Source organism: Erithacus rubecula, assembly GCF_903797595.1.
Source record: "Erithacus rubecula genome assembly, chromosome: 6".
Lineage (NCBI taxonomy): Eukaryota > Metazoa > Chordata > Aves > Passeriformes > Muscicapidae > Erithacus > Erithacus rubecula.
Window position 1 is genome coordinate 24,996,621 of NC_136688.1, and position 20,186 is coordinate 25,016,806.

The 20,186-nt window shown below is 41.7% G+C and overlaps 1 protein-coding gene across 4 annotated transcripts in view; it reads left to right on the plus strand.

Annotated features, from left to right (window-relative positions):
- MAPKBP1 (mitogen-activated protein kinase binding protein 1) overlaps positions 1-20,186 on the plus strand; it is a 95,987-nt gene extending 75,801 nt beyond the window's left edge. For 2 of the 4 annotated variants that reach the window (XM_079309046.1, XM_079309047.1), the window contains exons 21-31: positions 1,398-1,546; positions 2,254-2,303; positions 2,834-3,070; positions 3,974-4,143; positions 5,740-5,885; positions 6,270-6,440; positions 7,290-7,368; positions 8,933-9,243; positions 10,037-10,948; positions 14,238-14,323; positions 15,310-20,186. In XM_079309046.1, the coding sequence (XP_079165172.1) occupies positions 1,398-1,546; positions 2,254-2,303; positions 2,834-3,070; positions 3,974-4,143; positions 5,740-5,885; positions 6,270-6,440; positions 7,290-7,368; positions 8,933-9,243; positions 10,037-10,948; positions 14,238-14,323; positions 15,310-15,603 (2,605 nt within the window). In that variant the 3' untranslated portion in view covers positions 15,604-20,186. Of the gene's footprint in view, positions 1-1,397; positions 1,547-2,253; positions 2,304-2,833; positions 3,071-3,973; positions 4,144-5,739; positions 5,886-6,269; positions 6,441-7,289; positions 7,369-8,932; positions 9,244-10,036; positions 11,099-14,237; positions 14,324-15,309 lie in introns of all 4 variants that reach the window. The other 2 variants (XM_079309045.1, XM_079309048.1) reach the window with 2 other exon arrangements.

Below are 20,186 nucleotides of genomic sequence, written 5' to 3' on the forward strand. Positions count from 1 at the left end.
CTATCAAAGTTACTGATACATTAATTACTTTTATTAATGGTAGGCAATATTAACTTTGTATGTCATAGGGTGAAACATGGCATATCCTCAAACATACTGTGGTGCTTGGGCTTTGTTAGGATTCCCCTGCTTAGGCACAAGAACCTGTGAGTGACAAGATGAGCATAGTAGGAGACAGTAAGAAAGATGAAGAGACTGACAAAATTAAATGTCAAGAGTAGATGTGAATGAACAAAATGAAACTTTTTCACTGGAGAACTCTGCAGGCTACAGTCAGTTTCACTTTTCTTTTTGCCAGAACACTTCAAAGCTCATCTGAAATGGTCAAGTAGTTATTACTCCTAATGAAATGGAAATTATGTTCTGCCACTACACAGGAAAAGATTAAAATACCTTAACTGCTTCTTGCCATGTTTCAATATTGCCTGCTATCTGTCAGCTGCAGGAGAGGTTTGTCCCTCACCAGACTGCTGTGTGTTTGGTGGATGAGTTATTTTTATTTCATGAATAATGCTCAGCACTCAACACCCACCAGTGATATCCTATAAATGTCACTTATGAGTTTGGCACTCTAGCTCAAGGCCATGGAGTGGGGGCTATTCAAGTGTATTTGTTGGGGATTCTTCTTTCTTTAATTATTGTCCAAAGCTTTATTTGTTCATTTGATCCTGTTGACTGAAGGAGGGAGCAGAGGAAAGGGAAGAGAAGAAGGAGGGAGGGTAAAATTTGATGTTAATGAGCATCCTTGATTGGTAGTGGGCAATTCTATGCTGGGAGTGCCTCTGAGGTGTGTAGTAAAACTTGACCTACTTTAATAGAAGATCTGCACAAGATATGCTTTACATGATCCTTGTGCTTGAAAGTTAAAATAGCATGGTGCTCTAAAGGTGTGTGGGCTGTGCCTTCAGGTTCTGCTTGAAGCAATCCTTGAAATGAACCTGTCTCTTAAGGGATAATTTGCCATAAACCAAATTACTTTCGAACAGAGACTATCTCTGAGTTTTTGATGTGTAAATCAGCTCCAGAGAAGAAATGCTTAAGGGTGGGAAAAATATTTGCCTTTCAAATATAATCTACCATCTTGACCTTATCAATTGGCAGTCTGAAATGGAAAGCCCAGTTTCATTTAATTTGACTTTCTCAGAATTGCTTTCTTCTGATTTTTGTCAACCTTCTGTGCATATGAGAATGTTGTTGTGGCAGGGTCTGCACATCTTTCTGCAGGGTTTAGCTTGCCCTGGTTCTCAGAGGGACTGTGCTAGAGCAAGGGCTCCTTGAGACAGTTGAGGCAGCCTCCTGAACATGGATGGAGACAAGGTGGAGAACTGGTGTAAGGATTGAAATGGTGGGCAGTTCATGCATAAACTGTAATTCTCCTCCTAATTCCTGCCTTGCAGACATGAGTCCATCTCTGCCCTGTCCTCTGTGCCTGCACTCTCATCAGACAGCGATAAGGATGGTGAAGATGAAGGGAATGATGAAGATGAGTTACGAGGGCTGCAGTCTTTCAATATTCAGTCCAACTGCAACACTGAGAGAGACTCAGGTATAAATGGAAGAGGGACATGGGCAGAGCTGGAGGAAAATGGCATGGATGTGAGGGGAGGAGGAGATGTGAGACACTGGCTTAGGGATAACAAGGTATGGGCAGAAAGAGAGAGACCAAAACAGAAGCAGATGGATAGATACCAATGGGCAATGTGGAGCTGCCCATTCCTGCATCTGAAGATGGATGCATTTCAGAGTCCTCTAGAACTACAGTTGTTAAACTGTCTAGAAATACAGTTGTTAAATTGCCAAGTTTCTTGCTAGTTTCAACTGGCTAAAGAAATTTTGAATTAGTTTCATGGGCTGGGATATACAAGCTATTAAAAGTCTGGAGAAGCCAAAAGGTAAGGTTTTTTTTACTGATAAAACTTACAGTAGAGATTGCTATTTTTAATTTGATGTATTTTTACCACAGATGGTACAGTATATTGGAGCAAAATTTTTCCCCAAGTTTGTGGGAGGGCACTGCACTCTGGCAAGTGTTCTGCAGTGGTCTACTGATTCAATGAAAATCTTACATAAAATTGTATGTCTCCATTAAAATTTTGATACAATGATTTGAGTACTCAGTGGGAAAGCATGTGTTGACAGTGGTTCAAAAGGTGTAGGAGTACTGCTTTTGTTGAAAGATGAAGTAAGAGGTTGTTCAACAGCTGGACTGCTGGCCAGGATGTCAACTAGGTGCATATCTCTTTACCTTTGCAGATCCAGACCTTACCCTCTCAAGAAGCCTTTCCCACTGGGAAATGAGAAGGGTGAGTTACTAAACCTTTAGATTGTATTTCTTGTTATAGGGAAACTGAAGAAGAAATTCTCAGAGAGATTAAATACTTCATTTGCACATATGGGAAAGGTGCAGCTGTGGTGAGAAACCTCTCTCTGAAGAATGATTTGGACATGGCAAAATAGAGCATAGTTTAAGAGACTAGGGTGTTTAGAGTCTAGAGCTGCACTTGAGATTTTTACATCAGTCTTTTTCCATTAGATGTTATGCTTTTGTCCTTTAATTTTTTTGTCAGAATCTGTGTGGTGATGAAGCTGTTCATATACTTGGATTTGAGCAAGACATTTAGCTGTTCAACTATGCAAGAAGCAGCAATAAAAGTGTCATTTTTACTTGATATTTATGGTTAAATGTGCCCTTTCAAGCTGTCTCTTAGACAATTTTGAGGCTTTTATTGGGATAGACATAACTATTTTTTTCTGTGTAACTTGTGTTTTTTCTCCTGTTTTTCCAGCAGCAACACTCAGTCTCTAAGGCAGTGTGTGTTTTAATTTCCTTCAGGCCAAAGAGATAGCAGCAATGCAGCGCTCAGAGGCTCCACTGAGCAAGATGCCCCGGCAGCGTGGCCGCTGGTCCCAGCCAGCCAGCAGCATAGAGATGACTGTGAAATCCATGCTGGACCTGCGCCAGCTGGAGTCCTTCTCTGTGTCCCGCTCGCCAAGTCGAGACTCCCTGTCTCAAAACAGCAATGGGGACGACAGAGAAGAGCACAGTGACCTTCCTGTGCACGCCAACAAGGTAAGGGCTGTGCTATGAGCAGGAGGTGAACCCACTCTTAGTGCATCTACTTGTTATCACCTACATTTATTACTACCTGATGCCATTCCTTCTATTGTTAAAGGTTTTCTAAATGACTTCTGGGGAACTTATTAGACAACTCTATTGTAATTAATACTCCTGCAATGTGTGATTCTGCTGTCTTACAGCAGAGACTATATGGGGTCAAGGTTTCTCTTCAATGCCAGGAAGACCTCATGTTTTCTTTTAGTTCTTTGAATTGTTATGTCAAAAACAAGTTGAAAGGTTGAGCTTGGAATTACAGGTGTGTAAAAACCTGGTAACCTGTTAGCTCACTGTGCTGGGATGCAGTTTCTTGACTCCAGTAGCCACTGGAATGTGACTCACATGAAGCCTTTAGTTGTTGGCTGTGCTAGATTAGTTAATTCTCTTTGATCTTGTATTGATTGTTCACAGCAAGTAATGAGTGCTCATCCTCAGAAAGGTAGTGCCTATTTTCCAGTAGCAGTCTGTCCTAGGGCCTGGCTTCTTTAGAAGCCTGTAACTGTGTGACTGAGAAGAGGAATCAGGCTGTTGAGTGCAGTAATGCAGTTTTTCAGCTGAAATGGCTCAGTTTTGTGAATTGTCCAATCAGTCCATAGAAGCCATGTGTGATCAAAGAGTACTTTACCAAAGAACTTCAGGGAATTGTAAACAGGAAACAAACCAAGAAAGTACAGCAGTAGTCTGACCGTTATAGTAAATAAGGAACAGAAAAGACATAGGATTGCTGTGTTTTCTGATCTTAGATTGCTGATCATATTCTGTGCTGTAATGCATACTTTCTAGCCCTCCACAGCACTTGCTGGTGTAAGGTAAAACACTGGTAATACCTGGTTTTTTTCCTCTTTTTAATTCAACCAGGTTGGCAACTCAATACCTCCCCAAGATAACGGGTCTTGTGTGCGACCCCAAGTGATTCGGCTTGTGTCTTGTGAAGAGGGGATTTTCTCTCAGGAACTGGAACCTTCTGAGAGTGAGGAATGTGTAATCTACCCTGAGCAAGATGAAATCCATCCCACAGACTCTAGCAGGTTAAAAATAAGTTCTCTGCTGTGCATGGCTCAGATGTTTCTGTTCTGATTTTCTTGCAGCTTGTGCGGTAACTTTGATGACGTGACTTTCTGCCTGATTGATGTCTGGCATGTTTAGTTGAGAGTTCTGTGTCAGATGGATGCTAGAGGAATATGAAACTAAGAAGGCACCATTAAAATAATATTCCTCTGAGGAAACTGCACATTAGTAGTCTCCTCCAAACTTTTTTTTGGTTGAGTAAACAACTTGGGAGCAGCCTTTTTGATTTCTCCCTTATCCGGGTTGAAAATAGCAAGGGAAAACTTGGAAGCTGGAAAACTCACTGACAGTGACACATATGCAGCAGTGAAATACCTACCCAGGAGGACTGACAGGACACTTATGAAAATTGGGCAAGAATTTAGCAAATGTAGTGTGTGGTTACTCTTTTATGGGAAGTAGAATGACTTGCACAATACCGATGGAATTAAAAAGGACACTGGAGACAGTGGAGACCTTTTTTATTCCTCTGCTGTTTTTTCTGTTTTAATTGTGCATAATTTAATTTTTCTGTGCTCCCTTTTTTTTTTTCTTCCCTGAATTTTGTTCTTTCCTTCCCCTCTTAACCTGATGCTAGTGGCTGTTTAATTTCCTTTGTCTTCTGTCATGTTACACTGAGTGGGGCTGAGAGCTTTAGGCAGACTTTTATGCAAGAGTGCATGCCAAGATTTTGAAGTTGAGGCTGCTAAGTTTTGCCTAGTTTATTTTTCATTTTTAATTTTGTGATGATAACATTTGGACAGAGTAGACCCATGTGCTGCCTCCATCATGTAAGAAAGGAAGGCCCTCCACTGATGTAGGATAGAGGCTGGACACATGGCAATCTTTACACAGTGTGGGAGCTGTCAGGGGTAGTTGCCATTCAGTTGCCATTCAGAAGTTGATTGAATTCTGCATCCTACCTTGCCTTGGAGTACCTTTGAAACCAAAGTATTTCAAAAAGTGGGAAATTGAAGTCCTTAGGCATCAGGCAAAAGAACAGTGCTGGTGACATTTGACAAAATAAGATCCATGAAATCACAACAGAAATCAGAAACCCTGTCATACAAGAGTATTTTTGTATGATATTCTTCAGTAAATTCGTATTTCTCAGACAGAATCTTTTATATTTTGCATCACAGAATTTTCCCGAAGAAGCAGGTCATGTAATGGGAAAAAAAGTGTATTAGAGCTTAAATCTATGGCAAACTAGTTTCTCTCCTGCAGGTATAGGCCTGGTTTTATTCCCTTTTTCATCATGTAACTTCTACATTTGTTCCTCACCTGTGCTGGAAATCCAGCCAGAGCAGTGTGCTGCTGGTGCCTGGTAATCATGGGAACTGACAACACCCAGAAAATCAGACAGTCCCCTTGGGACTTCCATGTCCAAGCTTAATGAAATGCAAAAAATAAAATGTGTTATGATGAGAGAAATCAACTTCATTTTGTCTTTAAAGCTTTACATTTGTAATAAAAGGTATTACTAACACAGGTAAGGCCTTATTAAAGTTAAAATGTGTTCTTTGCACGTTAACAAATATGTCTTCTAGTGCTGTATCTTCCTGTCTCTCTTGTAGTGAGTTCCAGGTAAAAGCATTGCCCCATGGGAAGCTCTGTAGAGGTTATCACAGTAATGGATGCCCAGACAAACACAGTCCAGACAGTGCCTGCTCTGTAGATTACAGCAGCAGTCGTCTGTCCAGCCCAGACCATCCCAATGAAGGTAAGATGCAAAGACATTATAAATATATTTGTCTGTGAGCTCTTAGTGAGCTGGCCTGAGGTCACAGTCCTGTTAATCTCACTGGTACTGCTGTACAGACCCAGGAGCATTTGAACCTCAACAAAGCCACTGTAGAAGCAGGAGTTGGTGCACCTTTGGCTTTCTCTTACCTTGCTAGCTAAGAAGACAGGTTTAGTACTGATTATGCCATAGGCTATGCTATTTGTGAGCTATGGTAGATTAGAGAATTACTGCATGTAATGCTGACTGACTTTAACATTCTAGGTTCAATCTATCATCTTTGTTGATTTTTTTTTTTTTAACTTGGTTAATGTTACTCTGATTAAGTTTTTACAGCACTGAAGTTTTCTTGCCTTTTCCCAGATTCTGAAGGCACTGAACCTCTAAGTGTAGATGGTGCCTCAGACCTGGAGGGAGAAGAAGGAGAGGAGGATGTGGGTACCAGCATGCCTGAGGGAGAAATTCCTCAAATACCTGATCAGGAAAAGTTCCTCAAGGAGCATTTTGGGACCCTGAGCAACACTGATGGAAAAGGTACATCTCTATGTTCAGTGGGGAGACTTTTGAAGGTCACTCCTGATTTTTCCTTGCATAAACCAAAGCAGGCTACAAGTTCTGCTAGGCTTTCATGGGGACAGGGGAAAAAATGGAAAACAGTGTAAGAGGCCTAAAGGAGAGTGACATCTGTTAACTGCATCTGTCTGTGTGTAATTTGTGTGGGTGAGACTGGGCTATGTGTCAGGTTGTGTTAGTACTGTCCCTGGAATCCTAAAGAGCTGTTGCTTTGCTCCCGGACCGGTTTTTCCTGTTGTAAAGGAAGGTATTGGCTGCGCGTTCACCCCCGTAGGTGACACGCAGTGGCCTCTAGTGGTGCTTCAAGGCATCACCAATGTCACAAAAGAAAAGGCTGGGTGGAGAGAGAGAATAAGAGGAGACATCAGAGTGGCAAAGGAGCTGATTTGTCTTTATCGACCCACTCCAGAACAAAGCATATCTTTTTAGAATTAATAATTGTTGCAGGCAGCAACATCTCTGTGAGTTTTTCGGGTTCTTTGTTTTTTCTTTTATTTTTTTCCTCTTTGATGTGTTTGTTTTCTGCTTCATGCCAGTGCCTCACAGTCCTACAGGCACGATAGGACACAAAGGGAAGCTAAAAAGGAGGAGGCGTACCCTTAGGGAGAGTAGCAGCTTAAGGCAGAGTAATCTAAGTGGAACACTAAAAGCAAAGAAAATACAATTATTTAGTTCTCTGTGGCTTTAGCTTAAAAAAATCCCCTTGGATATCAAGGAACACTTGATATCTCTATGATAAGAAAATTTATATATGAAAATGCTCTGCAAATAAACTGCTCATTTTTCTTTCTCTTTAACCAAAATTTTTAGGTGGCTCATGTAGGAATCTGGAAAGGACTGAAAACCTCAGCATTTCCTCTCGCTTTCTTTCCCAATCCCCGGCTCTCAGGTATGGCTCTGCTTGTTTTGAGTGTTTCTGTCTGTGTATTTATACTAATATAAGTAGGTCTCATGCTAGGTCCTGGGTGAAAATGGTTTAACAAAGTTCTGGCCTTGGTGTGCCTAGGCACAGCAAAGTGTTAGCACAGCATCTGGCAGGCTGTTTGCAGACTCTTGTGATTTGGACAGGTTATCCTGGATCTCTTTAGCTGTTCTATTTATTCTGATGTAACACTATTGTTTGTTCTTTTTCCTCTTTCAACAACATGCTTAATTATTTCATCATTAATGCCTTGGTTGATTCAGTTGGAGGAATCACTAATATTCTGATTTACTCTTCACTGTTTATGCTCTGTTTATTCTTTTGCATTTCATTCAGCTTGGACAATGAAAGTAGATTTGTCAACTTTTCCTTTGTTTTACAGTCCTTTCTTATTCAGCTTTGTTTCTTGGTCCCATGCCTTCACAGGGTGTTCTGGTGTCTCATACAGAACCCCACAGGGGTATTGTTCTTCCAAAAACCCCTCAACCCTAAAGCACTCCAAAAGGCCTTTGCAAGCTCTTTTCCTTGTTATTAAAATAAAATCCCAACAAAACAAACAAATTTTTAAAAATTAGAAATTAGATCAATGCTTTTGTTGCTTTGGGTTCATAAATGCTTAAAACAAACAAATACTTCTGTATTCCTCTAAAATGACAACCTGAAATTTTAGCTCAAAGGAATTTCATTATATAGGACTAAGCATATTTGAATACATCATCTAAGATTCACCAGCTGTGTCCAGATTCAGCATGGTAGGGAAATTTGTTTGTTATTGCTGTATTCAGCTGCTGCTGTTGCTGCTGTCAGGAGTGCCTCTTAGTCTGTCTCATGTTGAGACTGTGTTTGGGAGGGAAGTCAATGGTTAGCTATTGTGTAAGCTTATGGAGAGTTGCAGTGATGAGTGAAGGAAGTCACTGGTGCTCTAGAAATGCAACAGGGGAGGTAGTTTTTGATTATGAAAACCTCTGGGCTTTTAATCTGTTCAGCTGTTTAAACATGACAGATTGGAAGTTGCCTCCTTTCTGATGTAAGCCCACTGTGTTTGTCTGAAGTGGACGGGAAGGGGAAATTTGGCTTTCCTCTTGAAGATACTGACCAGCTTTCCTAATGTTAGGAATTAATAATATTAATAAATAATTAAATAATATATTCTTCTTCTTAGGGTTATCTTAGAATTGAAAATATTTAAATTTTAGTAAGGTGAGCTAAGAGAAAAGGCCTGACCTGACTTGCCCAGTCTTTCCTATGCCTGGAATTTTTCCTTTCCTTTTGTCTTCACTTTTTATGGTGTCCTCCCTGGAAACAGCAACCCAATGCTATCTGTGATTGCACAGCCTGTAGTCAAATGCCTGAAGACCACAGCTTGCAGGGTTGGGTAGAATTAAGTAGTAACAGCTTAGGGCATTTTTGACTCAAAAGAGTCCAGACAGGGAGGGGCTCTTTATTCCAGAGAAATTTAATGCATGTTCCTGTCTATCCAGGGGAACATACTTACTTGTTTTAACTGGGTTTCCTTTATTGTGTTCTTCAGACGATTGTCACTCTCTTCGTCAAATCTGACACTGGATTCAAAGCCCATCGAGCCACCAACCCAGACCAGTCAGTTTACACCAAACCTGTTGAAAAATGACAGCAGCCATCCTGGTGATGCATCAGAGAGCAGCCAGCTCCTAGAGAATGTGAATTCAAATCGAGCTATTTACATGCAGAAAAAGCGCAGATCAGCTCTGGAGACCAGCAGAGTTGGAATGGCTCCTGGACGGGTTATTGCCTCCTTTCCAGAAGGCCCTGTGAATGCTGTCATGAGAAAGGCACAGTCAGTGCATGACCTTGTGCATGAGGGTAAGGATACATGTTGGAATGATGGTATGAACCTGAGAATGAAATGGGGATATCTGAGTGGAGGATTTAAATTAAGCTTGCCTTTCTGCATTCTGAGCTACGGACTTCTAGCCTGTCAAGTGATAATATTTTTAATATTTTAACATTATTAATTAAAATATGATTTAATATTTTAAATTTGTAGTGCAGATGCTGGTCTTCTAATTATCAGTCTCTGATATTTGTTTGGCATCTGTGGGAGGAGCACTGGCAAGGGTGAAATTAAGTATTTGCAAAATATTTGCAAAGTATTCTCTCTTGCTATGTGTGGTTGCTCCAAGCTATGATTGAAGCTCCCCAGAGTGGGAAGGAGAGAAAGAGGGAAGGGACAGTAACAGGGTGCTTACTGTATCCAAGCCCACTGTGTGAAATAACGCTGTTTTTGAAACAATCAACTCAGTAACCATTAATAAGTTTGTTTAAAAAACCAAAAAAACCCCACCTAATAACCACAACAGCATATACGAGTTTTTGCCTGCTTCCTCTGGCCTCTCTCTTAAGAGTCACAGTGGTCGGAGGTCTTCCGACACCCACTTTAAGAACAAATCTCCCATGAGAAAAGCAGTAGTGTGTGAGCAGGATGAGGAATGGTGAAAAAAGAAAGTTGTTGAGGCTTAGTGATATTGACCTGAACTAGTGGTTATGTTTGTACACATCTCACAGGGGCTGAGCTAAGCCACATTAAATTCCAATTTAGGAATTCACTGCAGGCTCTCGTCTATTTTTGGAATGTTTGTCTGTTTAATTTTCACAGATAAGGGTCCTGGAGTGATATCCTCTGCCAAGCAGCGTCCTCAGACTCTTTTGGTGGTTGAGAAGGATCCCAGACCTAACAATTGCAGGGTGTTATCAGCCAGTATGTTGAAGATGGATGGATCTGGTGCTCTGCTGGCCAAAGATGTGAGGGCTGCAAAACCAAAGTCCTACATGAACCCCACAACCAGCTTCCGGGCTAAGATGTCAAGGAGCATATCTGTAGGGGAAAATCTGTACCTTGGTTGCTCCACTGAAATGTTGACTGATGGGAGGACTAGTCCTCCACTGACAGAGAAGACACAGATTAGTTCCACATCAGATGCTGAGAAGATTAAGCTGCCTGTGAAAGAAAATGTTCCAGTTAAACCTGCACTCCAGCCAGTTGTAAACTGCTCGTCTCCCAAGTCCTTCCACAGCAAGTTGGCATCATCAAACCGAGCACATCTGATTCTTGACATTCCCAAGCCATTGCCTGATAGACCCACACTGGCCTCCTTCTCACCCACTACCAAAACAAAAACCCTGCTTGAGCCACAGTCTCCACAGTCACCTGCTGGGGCCTCTAAAAAGAAACCCTCTTTCCCCGAGGTCCGAGCCTCCAAGAGGGAGAATCAAACTGCTGGATCTCTAGTTCCTGGCAGAGAGGTCCCAACAGGGCTTGCTAAGGAGAGCCCAGTGGATTATCCAGTCTCAAGGACAGATTGCCAGGATGAGCCAGGGGTCGCTAGTCTGAAACTGAGGGAGGTGTCAGAGGGGCAGCACCTGAGGTCTCCTGAGAGCACCCTGCCCAGGGGCAGGGAGCGGATCAGCGGCATCGCCTGTGTGCTAGACAGCCAGCCTGGACTTTGCCCACTAGACCCCATCAGGCCGAGGTCTCCTACATCAATTTCTGCCTTGGCACAGGTCTCAGGTGTGCATGGATACCCATCTCTTATCTTCCCCCTTCTGTCTCCTGTCTTTGTGAACCGCCTCACGATCCCATCACATTTCTTTACGTCCAGCTTCTGGCCTGTCTCGTCCTGTCTGCACCTGTCTCGTTCCATAAACCATCCCCTCAATGGTGAGACACTTCTTCAATCTAACATCTTTTTCTCAGTCTTTAGTTTCCATTTCCTCTGGGTCTTTTGTCTGACAGTCCTTAGCTGAATGTTTTGTAGATCTCAGAACTGTCATGATTCTAGTGATTTAGTTGTACAATTACCTCTTTGTGGTCAATGCTAAAAGCTGATATGCTGGGAATGCCCTGGAGTGTGTGGATCAGATCCCCATCCTCCTCCTGTAACATGTTTGGTCAGCAAATGAAGGTGCAGGCCAACATGTGCTGACAGAATCAATCAAGCACAGATAATACTTTCAGTGGAGTTATGCTGGGCCCAAACTTTCCTTTGTTAATATGCAAGTGTGCAGGGTCCAAAAGGGTTTGCATACAATTTTCTCCCATGAGATAAAGCTCATAAAGGTGAGCTCCTTGCTGGTAGCTACCTGTGAGAGCAAGCAGGTCTTTGTGCTGTTACCACTCTGCTTTGAGGATGTCTGCAAACTGAATATGCAGTGCATGTGGAGGGTTTGAACATAAAAAATGTGAGTTAATAGAAAAAAAGGTACAAGACAAAATACTTTCACCTGCTGAAAGCAGCTCTATTACAGGCCTCCGTTTAAGGTAGTTAAGTAAAATGAAAACTAGCAGATAAGGTCAGATTGAAGCTGAAACCTTGCTCTCCACGGCAGGAAAACCTCCAGTGGCAGTCAGTGGCACTGTTCAGTTCTACATCATCTCTGAACCTTTTGTGTTGTGTCATAACCTAAAAGGAAATGCACTTTTATGAGTTGTGCATTAGAAAGCTGGATGTTAACCACTGTACTGATAGCTTGTACCTTAAGGGGATATACAGTTTTTTATCCCTTTATGTTGTACTTACTCATATCTGAGAAGGGATAGCTCTGTAATCCAGTGTAATACTTCTGTGGTGCCAGGCTGTTGCACCATTCATTGGGTTGGTTAAGCACAATATTTCTGCACCAAAGCATTGCAGAAGGTTTAACTTGCTTTTGATGCACTGTTATTTTTCTTTTTGCATGTTTAGAGGGATCAAACACACCTTAAGACTGAAGCACTAATATTTGAAACAGGAAATGTGATGTTTTGTCTGAGGGACCTGCAGTTATCATACTGTAGCTGCTCTGGAGAACAGTGAGTGTATCTGAAATTTTCAGACCCTCCCCCTACAGGGGTGAGGTTTCTTCCAGCACTAGATGCAGCCTGAAGCTGTGGAATTACATTCTATAGCAGAATTGTAGTTGTCTCTACTTTTTAGGCTGAGTTTTCTCTTCTAGATTTGCGAATCAGGCTGCATAGCAAAAGGTTTTGGTCAGTTTGCAGAATTAACACAGGTAACACCGAGAAAGAGCAAGGTTTTTTTTTTTCAGTAATTTTTTTTTTTAACAGCTCCCAAGACGTAGCACACCCTGACAGAATATTTAACAGCATCCTTTAGTGAGTTAGAATGATATGGATCCCAATGTTTTTTTTTTTTTCTCAGTAGGCAGTTGTCAGCCTTAAGCTTCTTGCAGACTACATTTCCCAAATTGTTAGTGCTGGGTTCTGGAAAAACTGTTTAGATCCAAGCTGGCTATTGCTGTTAACAACTTACTGTGGCTTCTGGGAATCACAATATGGCAGTTTAAATTAAAACTGTAGGGTTGATAGAGACTTGCTCTGCTTCTGACTTGCACTGCTACTTTGGGTTTCCACTTAATTTTTCTGTCCTTCCATTTCTTACTTGTATAACAGCTGCAAATAAAGGGGCTTAATTGTTCTTGTTAAAGCATTTTATCATCTACAGTTAAATGCTGTAGATGTGCTTAATACTGTTGCTGTGTTTAATATTTTCTGCTAGTTTCTGAAGAGCACTGCTCTGCACACCCAAGAGGCAGAAAATGTCTGTTACTTAAGCATTTTTATTAGGTTTTGTGACCTTTCTTATGACTGGCACCTCCCTGAGCTGGAGACCAGCATAAAAACAATGATCAGAAGAGAAATCCAGAAACAATCATGAGAAGAAACAGCTGGGTTTCAAACATAAAGAGGGAAGGAGGGGGACAGAAAGCAAGAATCTTGCATTGCACTGAAGCTCACTGTGCTCAGACTCCACGGGTGATTTAGGATCAAAGAATGCAAATGGAAGGATTTGTTCATGCCCCTTTGTTCTTTGTGGATGTTTTTGTTTGTGTATAAGTATATGTTTTTCTAGCTGTATTTGTTTATGCATCATCTGGATGTATTCATAAAATTAGCTCAGGTCCTCTTTAGTCTGTTCAAAAATGGTGTTCTTAGAATTACAGAAATTTCAGTGCTAATGTGGCAAAGTTTTGGGTTTAGGTAACTAAAGAAAGTTGAATGTCCTTTGTCCAGACCTTTGCAATTTGAAGATTGTGTTTATGTGTCTATGTATTTGTTTGTGTCAAATTCATGAAAGTGTTTGTTGCATAAAGATTGTAGGTCCTCAACTCATGTTTTGGAGATTATATCTTCTGGGGAGAGGCAGAAGATGCTGTCCTTCAGTTGCTTGCTTTTGTTTCTCAGTTTTGGGTTATGGTGTATCAGCAATGTATGTCATGGGTTGCTCAGCAATGCAATTCTGTTGTGATTGAGTTTGCTTGTCACAACTCCTCTGGACCTCAGTCCTCACTAGAGAACACTGCAATAATTCAGTATAATCCATCATCCTCTCTTCTTTAGTAATACACTGTGCAGAAGGATGTGTGAGGGGAAGCTTGCAGATTTCTAACTAGGTAGAAGCTGAATTAGAGGCTCCTTGGATCTGTCCCTCTTGCCACTGGAAGTTCTCATACAAACATGGCTTTAATTGTAATTGGAAATCACATGGGTAATCTGTGACTATCCATGACTGTAAAAAAAATGTGCAGTCTGAGGAAAAACATTGCTGACTTTGAAGAGTCTAAAGACTGGAAAAATAGAGGTGGCGAAGCAAGCAGCATATCTAGTTAGCATGACAGGAAGATCATGCAACGTGCCTATTTAATAATTTGCTCAAACCAGCCCTAAAATTTGAATAACAAGTTGTGTATGTGTGGTCTTTCAGATATGCATTGAAAAACCTGTTTTCTTACCAAACTATGATGTTGTGGATAGTGGAGTGTGTGCCTTAACTTGTGCTTTTATGTTTCCCTCCCTCCAGAATCAGGCATCAGCATAGAGCAGTGTGAGCACGTGGTGTCCGAGCTCCAGGACAGCATGCGCAGAGCCCTTCACCTTTACCGCAGGGTGAGTGACTGAGTGACCTCACACACAGCTCTGGTGCAGCAGCTGGGCTTCACAGCCCACGGGCATCTTACACACAGTCTAACTGATTGCTGCCTCAAGCTGCTCTCTTGACACCTGGATCAGTGACACAAGCTGCCTGGCTGTCCACTTGACTGCACCTTCAGCTTGAATGCATCTAGGGATGCAGGAGCTCCTGATTTCTAGCTCTTGAATTTTCCAGTGGTTTGCTATGGTACTCTGAGCAAATCAATTACGTTTTCAGTCTGTTTAGTCTATCTGTAAACTGAAGATAACAGTGTGCTCTTTTTCAAAGGGGTATTAGGGAATTAATTAATGGTGATGCAGTGTTTCAGGGCTATGAAATATTATAGGAGCTTAGAGTTTTATTATCCTCATCTGTTCTTTGTCTTTGATGCCTGGGAAAAAGATTAGCAAATGTGGGATACCATGGGAATCCAGCTGTGAGAAGAACATGCAGCTGTTCACCTGTCCTTCTCACCACCAAACCAGAGTTCATGCAGAGCAATATAACAGCTCTTTGTTTCTTTGCTTAGCACTGATCTGTCAAGTCTCCTGCAGTGAATGTGAGACTTTGATGGTGCAGCTCTGGCCACAGCATGTGACCTTGCTCTGTTCCAGGGACACCAGCTGCATTTGGCAGACAGGAGGGACAGGAGACTGTGGCTCTGCGCTGCAGCTGGGAAACATAGTACTTCCTTAAGCCCACTGTAAAGGGAACACTACCCAAAAATGTGCTTCTCATCTCTGTCCTATCGGAGTATTGCCTCTGGATTTTGTGCAGCTAGGGAGTATTGGATGCATGTCCTGCCATGTCTAAATGGGTAGTCTCAAATATTGAAGAAAAGTAGACTTGATTGGTCTGAAAATCTTTATGGCTTCACTTTCCTAAAGGGTTAAAATTGCTTGCTTGGTGCTCTGCCTAAACCCCAATGCATTCTGTTTTCTCCTCTCCTCTTTGTTTTCAGGTACTGAATGATACAGTATCTTCTACTGACAAAGACAAAATAGCAGGCCTCCTGACAGAAACCTTCTCCTCTATGAAGAAAGAATTGGACTCTCTGAAGGATGCAGAAGAGCTTCCAAAAGATAAGGAGGTGCTGGTGAAGCCACAGGATAACACTAGCCCAGTGAATGAGGGATGTGGTGCCAATCTACCAAGTCCCAAGAGTTTGGGAGATGAGCAGACACTAGCTTTGTTGGAACAGTACTCAGAGCTATTGCTGCAAGCTGTGGAACGACGCATGGACAAAAAGCTCTAAGAAGGGTGGCTTTCAGGTGTTTGTGAATACACAGAAATAATTGCATGAAGAGGACCACAGAGAGAGCTTCAGACCAATGCTACCATCAGCTGGTCTAGGGCTGGTGGGGATACCTTTATAAATTGATTTCCTCAGGCTCCAACAACTGACTTGTTCCAATTTTTAGCAATGTGCTGGCCACAGTTTTAATATTTGTTTCCCAACTGTCTTCAACTTCCTGTCTCTAAACAAAGTCTTGAAAGAGGAGTTTGGAGAAATTGCCATGAAATTTCTTCATAGCCAGGAGGTCAGGATGTTTGACACCTAAAAATACAAAGAAACTCCAGTTTATCCAATAAATTCTGAACTGCTGACTAAAAGCAAAGGAGTCCACGTGAAGCCAATCCCTTCCTCTCCGAGACTTCATGAGAATCAATAATCAGACTTTTTATGGGTTTATTTATTAATTTATTTCTCTTGACTGTTGGTCTATGCCACATTTGTGGCTGTTATCTTTGTCCTTTAAAAAAACTGTCAATCCGTTTGCCATATCCCAGCGAGAAACAATCTCTGTATTATAAATCCCAAACAGGGAGACAGGCTGGAGTGTCTGTGCAATTAATGAACTGTTCTCTGCTTAGACCTTGTCTTGCTGTTCTTGCTTTTCCTGCCTTAGTTTTGTTCTCTGCAGTAATCCTGCTGTTGTTATGACAACCCTGTCTGCTTTCCTACTGTGTCAAGACAGTCCCCACACTGTGTTTTATCTGCATTCACCTCCAGGGAAAGACTCTGTATCCCTTGGGCCATGCTTTGGAGATTACTTTATGAATTCATAAGTGATATTTTTAATCTGGAATTTGATGTTACATTGATACTTCAGACCAGGTTTTCTGCAGATATTTTAAAATTGGATTTAGATACCAAAGTTTGTTTCAGCCACTTTTCATGATTAGGAATTGGGTATTGACTTTGATGTTATGACTTATTTGTGAGAAGTGACACTGGAAAGCTGGTTTCCATCTCTTAGTATGTAACTCTGGATTTGAGAGATCTGCAGTGCCATCTGTGTCATTCATTCATTTCACTGTGATGGGAAAATGTTTTCTCCTTGCCTTTAAATGAAAATGGAATATTTACATTCCAACAAAGCTATTCTCTTACCTTCTGTAAAGCTATTTCAAATCCTGTCAGAAAATTATTTCCTAAGAACTTAAAATGAGATATTTTGGGGTGTGATTTCCATTTCCCCTGCCTCTAGCCTCTTTGCTTTTTATGAATTTCTGGTCTGAGAAACAGAATCTTCTCTTCTTGCATTTGTATGTGCAATATTCTTCTTGCCCTGTGGAGCTTCTAACCCATGCTAACTTGTGTCTCTTGTGGCTTAAAATTGTTAGTTTCAAAAAGCATCCAGTGATGTTTTTTAGGTCAATGATATAAGCTAAGAAAAAAAAATTGAAACCAATGAAATTCTTCAGCACCTTACTCCCACTCCTTTCAACAGCAGGGGCAAATACACAAAGTGTTTTATTTCTTCCATCTCCAGTCTGTCTTACATTTATTTTAAGGCAGAGCAGTGTAATCCCAGTTCATAAAACTAATGCAAGGAACAAGAATTTGGTGGGAGACAGACTGCTAGCACCTGTGGGAGTCAGTCAGAGGCAGCAGACTGCATCACTTGGTTATGGAGGTTACAGGGTGGAAGTTTCCTTTCATTTTACTGTCCTGGCTGCTGTCTCTCTGAACCCCTGTGGCACTTGGAATTGTGGTCTGTTGACTTCTCTGTCTTTCTGTGACTGCAGATCTGCAGTGCAGCCTTTTTTCTGCTGATCTGGCATAGGACAACTTGTTTCTCCTGGGTAACTCTGGGGATGAATAATCTGCAGTTCTGTCTCTCCCCTTGCAGGTTTGCTGTCTGATCACTGTCAAGTGCTTCAGGACATGGCAGTATGGGGAGCATTTGGAGAGCTTTCCAGCTCTGCCTGTAATTGAAATCTGCCTAATCATGTTTCATATGTCCTTGCTAACCTTTCCTTCAATGGGCTTGTACTTTAAAGGGGTTATTTTCTAGTCCTGTCTCTGCACTGTATTGTGCTGAATCAGCTGGTGTGCTTGGTCCCATGGGCAGCTTCTCTTGCACAGACAGGTTTTGCAAAGGAAGGCAAGTTGGAAACCAGAGAGGAAATTTCTGGCAGTTTCTCTGAGTAAAAAGGAGACCTGGAGATGCTGTGAGTGGAATGTGTTATAACAGTCATGTTGGGTCTGTGATAGGAGTTAGTGTGGATCAAGCTTGCTCTTGAGGTGACCAGTTCCTCCACTTTCAGACTGTGAACATACGTCCTAGTATACAGGAAATTTCTTGCTCTACTGGGGCCACAAAACACTCAGGAAAAAAATGCAGTCCCTTGAACCCAGGTATATTTTGGTACTGTTGATAACTGTTGGAGGGTCCTTTATATTACTTCCTTGTGCAATTTTTAACCATCTTATTATTTAAACATTGAGATAGTGACAAAAAGGTCAGAGATGATACAGGAGAGCCAAGTGGTGAGAATGGAATTACCATGAAGGTAAAGGTCAACAACCAGCAAAGCTGGCATAGAGGTATGGAACAGAACTCCTTGGAAATAAATTGTGTGAAGAAAAGCTGATTTTTAAGTTGATCAGAGTGGATTTTGTTTCCTGGAATTGATTTAACTTGGGGTCATGGCTGTATACAGGAATCTAGAGGTAAAATCCGATCAGAATGATGGTGAGAAAAGTGTTGGGCAAGTAGATCAGTTGGAGAATGGTTGTGTAGTTTAAAATAAATTTAGAATAGTATATGTAGGAGACTCAGGAAAACAGAGTAGAAGTAGAGATAGTCTTGGTCTTGAGAACACCATTTGGCCAATACCTGTGAATGCTACGATACCAAAAGGCTTCAGGAAAGTAGATGAAGGAATTGGAGATGGTGATCTGTAATTGAAGGATGAATTGGAAGGAGTTTGTTTTTAATATATTCTATTGAGCCTCTTGCTTCTTCTCTTGTTGTTCTCTAAGCAACAATTTTTTTTTCTTAAATGGCAAAGTCGTGGGCTGCTTGTTCAAGGCTTTGATGTTTTGAATTGATTAGAAGCCCAGTAAAGGAAATGCTGGGGCCACAAGTTTGTTGCTGAGAGGGGTGAGGAGATAGTGTTGCTCTCTATAATTTAAGACTGATCCAACTAATTCTTCCCTGCTAACTTCCTATTGCTGGCAGTAGGAAATACTCCTAAAATCTCTAGTTTACAGAACAAAAAGAGCATAAATACATTGCATTTGCACCTTGTGAACATGTTTCACTGCATGCTGTTCATTGGGCCAGGTAGAGAAATAATGAATGGTAACTGCCTGGGAAGTGAAGAGGCTTGTCAGAGGAGGTAATAAATTTGAGTCTATCCCTCTTAATGATTTGTGATCCCACTTACTGGTTTGTGTGGGTGTTAGCATAGGCACAGCAAGATACCTGTATTAAGCTGTTTGTTTAACATGAAGCCTGAAAAATAATTTGGACCTACCTATCCCCTTTACATATATTTCCCCCCATTCAATCTAACATTCCTGGTCAAAATGAGAAATTTTAGGTTTCTTTTCCATCTCGTAAATAGTATTGCTTTGCCTGTGAACCCCCTCAGTTTGTTTAAGGGCTCTCTTGAACCGAGACAGTAGGAAGGGCTGCAGCCTGAAAAGGCAGCAAACTGTTGTATTCCTGCTGCAGACAGGTGACACCTTCCTCCTCCCCATCCCTCAGCAGCACCCAGGAGCTGTGTGTATGCAAGTCTGCCTTTCTTCCACCTCCTCTCTCAGGTTGTCCTCTCCTTTCCATTCGACCTCCCAGGCGATGGCTGGGGCATGGCCTTACAGCAGCCCCTCCGCAGCCTCCCCGTTTGGCAGATTTCATCTTGACTCAGAGGAATTGGGACGTTTCTTTTCGGGAGTAGAAACATACCAAGTTAATTTTTTAAAAAGAACGAATATGTATATAATTATATATAAGGAAAAAAAAAAAAAAAAAAGCAGGTATATTAAACACCCTTGGTAAGTTCATGCATGTATACGGTGTCTTCCCCCCAGCCCGTTGGATGCGTAGCATCCAGGACACGAAATGACCTCATTGAAATGGTAGACAGGTCTTCTGGCAGCCCCCGGGCGAGCAGGTGGCCGGTGCTCCGGGTCCTTGCGGCGTGTGCCGCGTTTGCCATGGTGTGTGCGGGGCTCGGGGCCGAGCTGTGCCCGTGCCGCAGGGCAGGCCCCGCTCCCGCCCCTGCCCCTCCACTCCTGCGCAGCACCCACAAAAACCCTCCCGCTTTATTTATAAACGCCTGCTTTTATACTTTTGGCTTTAGGTAAAGTAATACTTTGTCCTTTTTTTTTTAATTATTATTTGGGGAAAGAATTAAAAATTCCGTTTGTCGGGGTTTTTTTGTTGTTTTTTTTTCTTTCTTTCTTTTTTTTTTTTTTTTTTTTTTTTTTTTTTTTTTTTTTTTTGCACTGTGAGGCTCCCCAGGGAGCTCTTTTTAACTCTGTATCCATTTGTACTTGGTGTCTTAAACTGTTTCAATAAAAACGTGACCATTTGTTACCGA